This window comes from Melanostigma gelatinosum, assembly GCF_949748355.1.
Source record: "Melanostigma gelatinosum genome assembly, chromosome: 23".
NCBI classification, from domain to species: Eukaryota; Metazoa; Chordata; class Actinopteri; order Perciformes; family Zoarcidae; genus Melanostigma; species Melanostigma gelatinosum.
Genome location: NC_136656.1, coordinates 946,002 through 958,353, shown reverse-complemented (window position 1 = coordinate 958,353; position 12,352 = coordinate 946,002). Strand labels below are relative to the sequence as shown.

Here is a 12,352-nt window from a genome sequence, read left to right as displayed (position 1 = left end):
ATTCACCACGTTTGACTGTATGCAGTTTATACTGTCGATTTATGAATCCTTTCTTGTATGTCGTGATATAAACTGGTAACAAAAATAGTGCTGATAAGCTGCTGAAAAGCATCAAATGAACTGAGGATGTTTTTTTGTGCAGATTTTAACCAAATGTTAGCGAGTGGTTTCCACCTGCTCTTATACGTGCTAAGCTAGGCTAAATAAGGCACATGTTTTTCATCTAAGTGCTGGTATGTCAGAAAAAAGAAAATTTCACAAAATGTTAAAGTTGTAAAATGCAAATAAAAGTGATATCACGCTGTTGTTTTCTGATGTTTACCATGTCCTTTATCTTAGTTTAACATGTTAGCTCGCTAACTTTTGTTAATTAGCATTAAATGTAGCTGGGGCTGATGTTGATGAGTTTTGAAGGTATTTGGTCACAAACCAAGGCATTTGAATAATACAAGCAGCATTCATTGACGAGGAACGATACGTTTTTGTTCAGTTTGTAAAGTTCACCTTTGATTAGCTGGTGGCGCTAGATAAAAGAGTCTTTGGGATTGTATTTTTTTGGGGAGCTGAACATTTTCATCCACAGAGGCAAGACGCTAGCTCGGCTAATGGCTGATAGTACTGAGGACTTTTAGAATAGCTGATTTTAGCCAAATGTTAGCGAGGGGTTTCCACCTGTTCTTAGTCTGCGTGCTAAGCTAGGCTAAATGTTACATGTTTTTCATCTCAATGTTGGTCAATGTTGGTCAGCAAAAGAGCAAATTTTGCAAAATGTTAAAGTTGTATAATGCAAATAAAAGTGATTTCACACCGATGTTTGTCACGTCCATTATTTCACTTCAGCATGTTAGCTTGCTTACTTTTGTTAATTAGTATTTAATGCAGCTGATGCTGATGCTGATAACTTTTGACGATATTTGGTCATAAATGAAACCACTGGAATAATACAATTCACATTCATTGGCTAGGAACGAAACATTCCTGTACAGTTTGTAAAGGTCATCTTTTGCGGCTGGTGGCGACAGATAAAAGGTCAGAGTCTTTGGGATTTTATTTTTTGGGGGATCTGCATATTGCCATCCATAGCGCCACGACGCTAGCTCGGCTAATGGCTGATAGTTACTTTCATAAACTATTTCACATTGGCGAGCACATTTTTAAGGGTTAGGGTTAGACTGAGAGACTACAGTTAAAAAACACTCAAGACACTTTTTTCATGAAACCACTTGAACCAAATGGTTGTTTTAGCCTTTAAGCTCTGGTTTGGTCTCCACCACCCCTGAGAAAAGTCTCTGGTGTACAGCTTATCACAGCTTGTTTGACGAGAGCAGCGAGACTCAAATACAAGTTGTGGGCCATAAAACCAAAACTATGAGCTGAACGTTTTCTGAGAACGAATATTGAAATTAGGCATCTAATAACCAAGACTGCCCTCAGTTACAGCTGCTGATATCGAGTGAGAAGCCTTTTCTGGTTCAGGAGCTCAGCTTTATGACTTGTCTTTTGTTTAACTTTTTTGATTGGTGGATTTTTGTTCATGGCTCATCTCTGAAGCTTCAAATAAACTGTGAGTTGTGATTATAATCCGTTTTGTGGTGTTTCCTTGGGAGTGAGAAGAGTGAGAGTAGACCGGTGACGTAACAAGTGACCTTAGAAAACATACCAGCTCACTGGCAGTGCTGCTGCTCCCTGGAAGAGTCACGTGGGAGGAACATTTGCATACTTTGATTCACGGGCTTGAGTCGAGTAAATTAGTTGTAAAACATGCAAAACACCTGCTGCCTCCATCCGTCACTCTGACACATGAAGATCATCAATACCCCGCAGCCAGACACGAGTATTACTCGTATGTTTTGACCAGGATCCAGTCAGTGAGTTTGGAGACGCGGGAGGAGGATCTCAGTCAAGCACCGGTGACCAGGTGGGTGTTCGTTCATAACTTCAAAGAGTAGCATACGACATTCAGAGCATTAGTGAAGCAGCAAGTTACTATTGCTACATTATAGACCATATTATTTTATGAAATAAAATATGAAAAGCTCTGTTCACTGTAGTTTGTATTGTTAGCACGGTTAGTTATATTGGGTGGATTGCCATGAAATTGCGTACGAACATTCATGGTCCCCAAAGGACGAATCCTACCGATTTGTGGTGTTCCTTAAGGTTGACATCTTTGTTCTTGAGTGAAATGCCTCAACAACCGTTGGATGGATTGTTGGCAAATTTGGTCGAGATGTTCTTGTTTCCCTCAGAATAGTTCGTAAGAACTTTGGTTGCCCAAATTCATCGCAAGGGTCTAACAATCAAAGGATGTTAGTGGCATTGCCCAACAGGTGATCTCTAATTAATGCCGCGGCCAAAGGAGGAGGTTTTGTTTGATTGCAACCTTTCAGAAGTTATTTGACAGCACAGTCCCTTTCCTTTCTTCTCCTCAGGCTTCCACATACAGTAGATATGTCGGCCAACTCTTCTTCCGCCTCCAACTCCTCCCTCGATTCAGTGCCTTTTGATTGCTTCAAATCCACAGTTAGTGTCTCGATCGGCGGCGCCTTCATGATCACCAGAGTCGCCCTCCTGCTGCCGATCTCCATCCTTGTCCTGTATCTGAGCCGCCAACGCTCGTCCGCTGCGACGAGCGACTCCGACGTCTTCGTCTACCACATGGCTGCCGCCGAGCTGATCTGGTGCTTCGGGTCTGCCGCCTACTATTGCGCCTCCTTCACCGGTCTGCCAGAGATGAAGGACATGGGGTACTGGCTTCAAGCCATCACTTACTATGGACAGGGCCTCTTCCAAGTCCTCACCTGTGTGGAGCGATACCTGGCTGTCGTTCACCCCGTCACCTACCTGGGGCTGAGAAAGGGGCCGGGGGTCCGGATCAGGAACATCAGCATTGGGTGTGTTTGGCTGCTGTGCTCTGGATGGACCTGTGTAACATCTCTGCTCATTCCTTCTTTAGCTTACCTCTCATTGCTCTTCCTCTTGCCCTTACATATACTTATCGTATCTTTCTGCAGCCTTTCTATTCTCCGTGTTCTGATTCGTCTGGGGCCAGGGGAAGTGGGCGGGAACAAGAGGCGAGTCGACCAGTCAAAGCAGAGGGCTTCCCACACGGTCATGGCCATAACAGGCGTGCTGTGGTTTTGGTTGGTCGGGCTCCTTGTTATCGTAGCTCTAGAGGCCCTGCAGCCGCTGAGGACCGAGGTCCACTGTGTGCTGAAAGCTTCGTTGCTCTGGTTTTATCTGCCCAGCAGTTTGGCGTTGCCTCTGATGTATCTACACAGGGCGGGAAAACTATCATGTTGCTCTTCTAAAAGTGGCTAAAGACGAGCATTAGATTACATTTGAAGAAAGTCGATTTGAGAGTACGTTGGACTCCATGGCCCGTTCGTCATGTCACATTACAGCGGCTCGTGGTCGTGTGAGGTTGTTTTGATTAGATACAAGACATTCAGTCGTTTTTGGTTGCTAGTAGGGCTGCAGTTGAGACTTATTTCATTCATTATTATTCTTAGATTAGTTCTTGCATTGTTTTGTTTTTAAAATGCCAGAAAGTGGTAAAAAGAATATCTGTTACAACTTCCCAGGGTCCGAGGTCAAATCTTCAAATGTCTCGTTCTGTCCGACAAACACACCAAAAGCCAAAGATATTCAGTTTGATGTCATTTATTACTGAAGATCATCAAATCCTCACGTTTAAGAAGCTTTCTTTGCTTTTAACAAATACAGAAGTTATTATTTGATTATTAAATTGGTCAACGATTTATTTTCTGTCGATTGATGGATTAATCAACTCATCGTTGGAGTTTTACTTGTTTGCATCAGTCACAGAGGTCGTAATAAGTACAGTATAGTATCAGTACTCATAGAGTGGTCCAAAGGTTTCCCTGTGCACATACACTACATCTCCCAGAATGCATTGAAGCAGAAGTCGGATCACTTTGCGCCTCTAGTTGTCGTCCATCTTGGCCAAGATGAGCGACAGCTTCAGCTGTGAACACGTAGAGAATGTGGAAGACAAAGTAAAGACTAAAAGAACACAACGTGTTCAATCACACCCGCCTCAGTGCTGTCAAACATAGACATCAACACATTAATGTCCTTTATGTGTCTTTTTATTTCCAAATGTACTTTAGTGTTTAGAAAGTTGATTATTGAACTCTGTGACGATGGAGAAAGTTTTAATGAATGAATGTTCCTGTATTCAAATGAAGTGATAAAGGTGAGAATATTTACTCCCAATTATGAATGTGTGTGTTTAGGTTGTGTCATCAGACGGTAACGATGTAGTGATGCAGAATAAATGGTTTTGTGATTTTGCGTTGCCTGCCTCTGAACTGAAGCCACCACGCTGGGATGTTTGCGCTCTGATCTCACTGCAGAGCAGCAACGAGGAGAACACATTTACCTATCACCATCCACCGCAGAAAACCTCATCAGTTCTGCAACATGCAAAGAAGCCGTGCTCTCACTTGTTCATGTCACACACAAACACTCATCAACACACTCATAACATGCAGACAACCCTCTACAGCAAGCCACGGCCGCCCCAACACCTGAGTGTTGTTGATTTATTCAGTTATTTACATTTATTTATTCATAAATATATATAGGGTTTTATATATATATATATATGTATATATATACATATATATATATACATACATATATATATGTTATTTTATTATTTTATTATCAGAAGAGTGAAGAAAAGGTTATCCTAATAATGCACACTCCGGTACAGTAGGTGGCGGTATGCACCTATGCTAGTTGGTAGCGATCCGCCAATTGAATTTAAAGAAGAAGAAGAAGAAGAAGAAGAAGCTCCATGTACAGCTTCTTATCACCGTCTATGTAGCAACGTACATGTATAACAAACACCACACATGTCACGGTAATCAGCGGTATTGTGACCGGAACACCTTCTGTTGTTCAGTGTTCATCCTGCGTCGCTCTCTTCCGGTCTTTAACGTGACGTCACTGGAGCACAGAGCCTCTCAGCTGTTAGCCGACTGTTGTTAGCGAGCTTTACCCAGCATGCAGTTCTGCGGTGAAATTTTATAAATATACAATTATTCGTGTTACAAATTGTTAATCTGTCACAAACTGTTGAGTCGCGGGGTTTTGCCTGTTAAACAGCGTTAGTTGCGGGTTGTTCGTTGTTGTAATTGTTGATATAAAGCGGTGAACTGTATATTTTGCTGCCTGTTGAGCAGCAGAAGTTGTTTCTGTGCACCGGTGTGACGCTATATCCGGTTCCGCCCAGCCCTACCTGGTGCTTTGTTAGACTTCCACCTCTTTGTAATTCAGAACTTCTATTTGTTCCAGATCATATAAACATTGTTACATTTGATTCAATCAATAAACAGCTCTACAAAGCATTGTTGTTTATTGATAAACAGCATATTGCTGTGTACACTCACACAGAAACAATACACTCACACATTGTCACGTTTCTGTTTGATGAATGGGATCTGATACTGATTCTAATGCGTTTGCTTCTTGGAGCTTTTTTAAACGTATTCGTGTGTCATGCAGAACTGGTGATATCCAGATGGTGCTGCTGTCCTGGCCCTCAGCTCCCAGTGACGCAATCACACACAATACATTTGCCTGCTGTAATGTACCGTAAACAAAATCATGAAATATGATTTGCATGAAACAAATTGACACCAGTCCTGCTCTCACCAGTTCACAGAACACCATCATCACAGATGACTCATCGTATTAATATGTATACACTGTTTGTAAAGCATTTGACTCCAGTAGAAGCTGAGACCTCTGGTCGTCTCAAACACAATAAAAGCCTCGAAGTTCATCACGACATGTGACCAACAAGCAGAGCATCAGTGGTGAACATGCTGACTCGAGTACTTCAGTACTACTTACTACTTCCAAATCAAACACACTGCAGTTCACCGTCTGACAACCTCAGAACTGAGATTGTCAGATGTTCACAGCGTTACAAGCAACTCTACAAAAAACCCGATGCATATAAATCAGAAATAAACAAATATTCACAGTATCACAGGATGTAACGATGAATTGGCTCCGTCGTCAGTGTCTCGTCGCCGCTCCGCCCGCCGGGTGGCTCTTCATGTGGGTCTTCAGACAGTGGCTCTGGGTGAAGGCCTTGTCGCAGAGCAAACACTTGTAGGGTCTCTCCCCGTTGTGGGTCCTCATGTGGACCGTCAGGTACGACTTCCGGGCGCACGCTTTACCGCAGACGCCGCAGACGAAGGGCTTGAGGCCCGAGTGGATCGTCACGTGGTTGTCCAGGTTGATCTTGCGTTTGAAGGACCAGCCGCAGTCGGGGCAGCGGTACGGTGTCTCCCCCGTGTGGACCCGCATGTGGATCGTCAGGGGCCCCTTGGTGGCGAACCCCCGGCCACACTCGCCACAGTGGTACGGCTTCTCGTCGCTGTGCGTCCTCAGGTGGATCTGCAGCTGCTTGCTCGTCAGGAACATCTTGCAGCAGACGTCGCAGAGGTGCGAGCGCTCTCGGTCCGCGTGGATCTTCTCGTGCTGCCTCAGCGTGCCGGGCAGCTTGAAACGCCGGCCGCAGATCTGACAGCTGTGGGGTCTCTCCCCGGAGTGGGTCATCTTGTGGCGGGTCAGGGACCTGTAGTCGCTGAGAGATTTGCCGCACACGCCGCAGAGGTGCGTCTTCTTGACGGCACAAGTCCCGCGGCGAGCGTGAAACTGTTCCTTCAGCGCCAGCGCTTTGTGGCGAGCGCGACGTTTGTTCGGTTTGCCCGCCTCGCGGGGTTTCCGGAGATCCTCCTTCGGCGCGCCGCGGCAAACGTCACACTCGTACGGTTTCTCCACGCGCTCGCCGAGACCACCGAGGAAAGACTCCCCGCACGAGTGACAGTCGGCGGTTCGGTGGCGGCTCTGAAGGCGATCGCTCAGCGCGTCGGCGGACTCGGAGAGCTCTCCGCACGCCCCGCAGAGACGCCCCGGCTCGTCCGTGTGACTCCAGGCGTGTTTGACGAACGCCACCTCCGATCCGTGCGGCGCTCCGCAGACTCTGCAGGACAGAGCGTCTCCGCTCTCGGTCTTCGGTTTCCTCAGCTGCAGCTCGGAGTCGCTTTCTTTCGGCTCGCCGTCGCTCTCGTCTGGTTTCCAACCGTCTTCTTCTCTTTCTTCTCCCTGTTCAACGCCACCGTGTCCTGTACTCTGGGCTCGCGCTGATGTCCCACCTTCATCATCATCTTCCTCTGTTTCCATGTCTTGATGTTGTGACGTTGAGCCGATGGACGCTTCTTCTCCGCGACCTTCGACCTCCTGAACAGGGCTGCCGAAGGAACAAGGAGCAAAGATTAAGAAGTGAGGAGTTTAAAGTGGGACTTAGAAAATGTCGGCAATATAACGCCTGTTTTAGCCACGTGAGGTCCGAACGCGTCATCGCGCAACAGTTCGTGTACCTTTAGAAGAGTTACTCCTCATCTTTCATGCGCTTTCTTACTAAAGTCCAGCAACACGTGTCGACTACATGCTCTTTACGTGCAAACATTCTTTTCAAAATAAAGTTCCGTGTTCACATGAAACTCCGTTAGATTGAGAAAAAGATGGAGAAACACTTCACCGTCGCGTCGCTCAGCGCGTTTCATTCTGTACCTCGGCTGAAGTCTGACGTCATCGCTCGTCTGCAGAGACTCGTCAGCGGCGTTCGTCGCTGGAGGATTTGTCTCTTCTTCCTTTTTTGTCTAAAATTGAAATAAAAGTGAAGCGAACTTTTCAAACATTCCAACTCAAGAAGATGAAACTGTTTCTTCACCGCCTGAACCCCAAAAAAAGCATGTTTTCATGAAACAAATCACCAAAACTACACCGTTCATCTCAGCCAGAAGCTGTAAATAAACAACATTATCGTCAGGTTTTCCTCTTTCCAACGGTCCCTGAACTCCTCATGTGTGACGAACGCTTTCGTCAGAAAAAGCAGCCGAAACGAAGCTTAAAATCATATTTCATCACAAACATTTTATTCTTCATGTTCTCATTTAAAATCTCTAATGAAGAGTTGACTTCAACCCGATTGTGTAAAAACTAGTGCTGGGCAACGATTATAATTTTGAATGGCAATGAAATCGCACGAGGAGCAGAAGGAACGTTGTGGTTCCGAGGGTTCGATACCTTGAGTCGGATGTAGAGCGTGGACTTCCCTCCCGTGCAGCCGACGTTCCGCTGGATCTCCTCCGCCGTCAGCGTCTCCACCCTCAGAGGCTTCAACCGCCGCCTCTTGTCCGACGTCAAGACGTCGAAGCGTCCTTCGTCTCCGGACAGCTGAGGGAAGCTGGACCTGAGCAGGTCCACGAAGTCCGCCTCCTCCAGGCCCCGAGGACACCTCAGCCTCCGCATCGGACATTTCTTCAGAACTGAGGGAGGAGAGAGACGAGGACGTGAGGACACTTTGAAACGGAGCGAAACCGTCCGAGCAGGAAACGCGTTTACTCGTACCGCTGTTTGAGAGCACGTCGGTCCGAGAGTCCTCCAGGATCCGGATCCTGAGGTCCACGTGGTTCTGTGTCTCACTGATCTGAGGTCTGCCAGGCTTCCTCTTCTTATGCTGACATCTATATACACAGTTATATATATATATATATATATATATATATATGAATAAATGATACTACATTATCGATCATTTCTCTGCCGACATTACAAAAGCTAAGACATAAATAAACGTGTTCTCTTTGTGGAGATGAAGTGAACATGAAGGAACCTTGATGGAGTTTCCTCTGTTGAGTCCTTTAGCTTCTCTGGTTGCTCTTCGTCTTCCTCCACTTCATCATCCTCATCTTCCCCAACAGCCCCGAGGCTCCTGCTGCGCCTCACATCTGGACAGAAGTTTATAGAGACATTAGTGGTGTCACGGATCGATCCGTGATCCGTTGGGATCAGCCCTCACGGTTCGGATCACTCGTGAACCGCGGATCAATCGAGTATTTATTTATTTTTTTACAGTGTAATCATCATAGTGTGTAAAGTTCTGCTGCTGCTGTTCCTTTTCAAGTAGCAAGTCCCCGAATATCAGTGCAGAGTGTCAGTGAACAGACATAAAGCAGTCGTGTGTTCAGTGAACGGAGCAGCTTAGAAGCATTTAACGGTGACGTCATGGCGAGCGGAGGAACGTCAGAAGCCGCGATGTCATTTAAGTTGCAGGTTTGGGAACATTCTGTCTTCCCTGTAACGTATGATGACGGTCGACCCTCTCCCAGACAATGGAGATATTCTCATCTTTTTGAAAATAATGTCACAGTAATGTAACATTGTTGTGTATTTGAATGACCTGACAGGAAGTAAACACAGACCAAGTTGTTGCTGAGCAGTTCAGTTCAGTGTGAACAGTGGAAGCTCACTGGCTGTTTCTTTCTCTCAGTATTGATCAAAGGACGATATCAACAGACCTCATGTTGCACTGAAACTCAACAGAATTCTTTAATGTTTTATTTTTATTTATTTATTTCATTTTGTTTCAAATTGGACATCTTCAATATTTTTGTTTTCATGTAAGACTATCGCCCCAAAGTTCTTTGCTTTAAGTGTTCTTGAAGTTCTTTAATTAATAAATGGAAAGCAAAGTTATATTTGGCTCCTCCCCTTTTCTTTGTGTGTGTGTGTGTGTGTGTATATATATATACATATATATACACATATACATATATATACATATATACATATATATACATATATACATATATATATATATATATATATATATACATATATATATATATATATATATACATATATATATATATACATATACATATATATATATATATATATACATATATATATATACATATACATATATATATATATATATATACATATATATATATATACATATATATATATATATATATATATATATATATTGAATATTTAACGTCGAACTGTCTCCTCGGTGGAGTCCGCACCAACCTGCCGCGCTGAGCGCGAGCTGCTCGCGCAGGACCTCGAGCTGCTTCTGCTGCCGCTCGATCTCGTCTCTGAAGCCCGACGCCTCGTCCTCGTAGCCGGACACGATTCTGTCCACGACCGTGAGAATCTCCCGCGAGGCCGCGGAGAGTCTCCGCGTGACGAGCCCTCTCAGAGTCTCCGCTTTAGACATTTTAGTCTGAAACCGGAAACGCGTTTTCTTAATTCAAACTATAACCACGGTCTGATGATCTGATGGAGGGACTTCTTCGGGCCTGGCATTATTGTTTACTGGCTTAACGCCGTTTCCGGTTTGTGGTGCGTGCATAAATGTCGTCCGAGTAGAAACCAAGACCACGAGTTCCCTCTTCCTCTCCTGTGATGGAGATTAAATCATTAAATGTGGATAAAACATTACATAACAATCAGGAATACAAGTCACAACTCAGGAAGACGAGTTCAGAAAAGTGTCGGGTTTAAAACAAAGAGTTTATTTTTAAAAATATCTGAAATTTGCCATGAAAGTATAATTTGTGTGTAAATTCAAATCCTAAAATGAAACAACACCGACATCAGTAGCTGTGGCCAGCGGTGGATGAAGTACTATGTGTATCCTACTATGTGCAGTACTGCTCGATATCATGTTGTATTTTAGTTTCCATGAGGCTCTGGTGTTAGATTTACTTATTTTATTGAATCTTTGCTGCTGTCCTTTATTTGTTCTATTTTAGTTTATTTTGTATTTTATTGATTCACCTGACTTCTATTTACGACAACTTATTTTACACATAATAACCGTTATTCTATTGTTCATATGTGTTTGTACTTTTGTTCGTGATCTTTGATCAAACTCCTTCAGGATTGATAAAGTTCTGTCTCTTCTTATTGCATTAATTATTGCAATAACAGACAATAACCACACGGGGGAGACAGAGCAGCGCTGCTGTTAAACACACACGTTTATCACTGCAGAGAGGAAGAACACCATCAGCACCGTATTTACTCCAGGTCATGACATCATGAATACGACTGAACATGAGTTGTTTGTTAGACATGCAACGTTTCACAACAACATGAACTGCACCACATACATTCTGTATGTTTCACGATATCAGCTGATGTTTTGGTCAAATAAAGACACGTCGACTGTCATTGCAGTCGACATTCAAGTTCAAGAAAACACTTTTTTGAATTGTCGAAGAAAAATCTTTTGCATCGATTCAGTGATTTTAAATCAGCCTACAAAGGTCTGAACCAATCCGACACTTCACCTCATCTTCATCAACATTCAACACTCCTCTTCCTCGTCTCTCCTCCCCTCCACCTTCTCTCTCGCTATCTTCACCGGCATGCTCGACTTCCTGGGCTTCTTCTTTGGCAAGGGGTCAAAGGGCGGGCTGGCGGTGCGAGCCTCTTCTCGTTTTCCCTCCGCGACGTCGTGGTCACGTGACGCGGGTCGGCTGTCGCAGCTCGCCATTAAGACGGAGACGGGGGCGTGGCCGAGGGCGTGGCCGAGGAGGCGAGCAGGTGCAGAGTGGTTGGTGGGAAGGTGTTGACGATGTACGGGAAGGACCAGGGAGGCGAGAGACGCAGGTGAGCCCAGGGAGGATGGAGGAAGAGGAGGAGGAGTCTGGGTGTGCAGGCCAGAGCCGTCACTCGAGGTGCAGTTCTGATTGGTGTCCTGGTTCAGAGTCCGGTGTAGCGGGTGAGGAGAAGGGGAGTCGGCATGTCTGGGGTTTGGATACCCGTTTGTCAGTGTGTGTGCGTCCTCGTCCTGTTGCCAAATTGTGTCACCGATATCTTTTTCCTTGCCCGTACGTGCGTGAGTGTCGTGCACGTCTCTGCGTATTTGGGTATCGGCGTGCAGGGTTCTGTGCGCGTCTCTGCCGGCACCGGTGTGCAGCCGCGGGTTCGGGTTGGCGCTGTGTCGGTTTCGGCTGCGCAGCGAGCTGAAGACCATGGTGCAGCCCGCCACCGTGCAGCGGTGTTTGATCTTCAAGTGGACGGCGTTGTAGTGGATCTTCAGCGTTCCTGCAACAAAGACGGGAGATGGTGGTCTTGTTGAGTTGATGTGTTCTGTTCCTGGACTACCAGGAAGAGCTAATCCAGCCCAAACATGCACCATGACAGCCAACAGCTGAGCGTTCCCTCTATACACCATTAGGATCTCGTTTCTCGAGAGTCAACATGCTTTTGTTTACATCTGAAGACCAGAAAAGGACCTTGAATTGAGCCATTTAGGACCCCAAGACAAATTAAGTTAGAGGACCTCAAATTGAACCCTGTGGAACACCAAGAACAAGGTTAGCAGAGGACCTCGGATTGATCTCTATGAACTTCAAGACCCCAAATAAGTATCTAAAGCTGAACCTTGGGGAACTTGCCTTCACTCTAAGTGCTGGATGTGAAGCAGATTTGGAGGAACCAC

General features: G+C 45.2%; 1 protein-coding gene across 1 annotated transcript; it reads right to left on the bottom strand.

Annotated features, from left to right (window-relative positions):
- Nucleotides 1-5,446: 5,446 nt before the first annotated feature.
- LOC306796375 (uncharacterized protein) lies at nt 5,447-10,189 on the bottom strand. Its single transcript, XM_079295259.1, has 6 exons — nt 9,928-10,189; nt 8,723-8,837; nt 8,458-8,573; nt 8,134-8,375; nt 7,618-7,706; nt 5,447-7,294 (listed from the first exon to the last, which is right to left on the bottom strand). Exons 1-6 carry the CDS (start codon nt 10,115-10,117, stop codon nt 6,055-6,057), a joined length of 1,992 nt encoding a protein of 663 aa, XP_079151385.1. The 5' UTR covers nt 10,118-10,189; the 3' UTR covers nt 5,447-6,054.
- Between the last annotated feature and the right edge of the window lie 2,163 nt (nt 10,190-12,352).

What these genes read in the sequence shown, in the direction of transcription:
- LOC306796375 (XM_079295259.1), bottom strand. Translation starts at nt 10,117, where the DNA reads ATGTCTAAAGCGGAGACTCTGAGAGGGCTCGTCACGCGGAGACTCTCC. An exon ending in GCTCGCGCTCAGCGCGGCAG is followed by an intron (nt 8,838 to 9,927) that starts GTTGGTGCGGAC and finishes ACTTCTGTCCAG; the next exon opens with ATGTGAGGCGCAGCAGGAGC. An exon ending in CGACGTGCTCTCAAACAGCG is followed by an intron (nt 8,376 to 8,457) that starts GTACGAGTAAAC and finishes CTCCTCCCTCAG; the next exon opens with TTCTGAAGAAATGTCCGATG.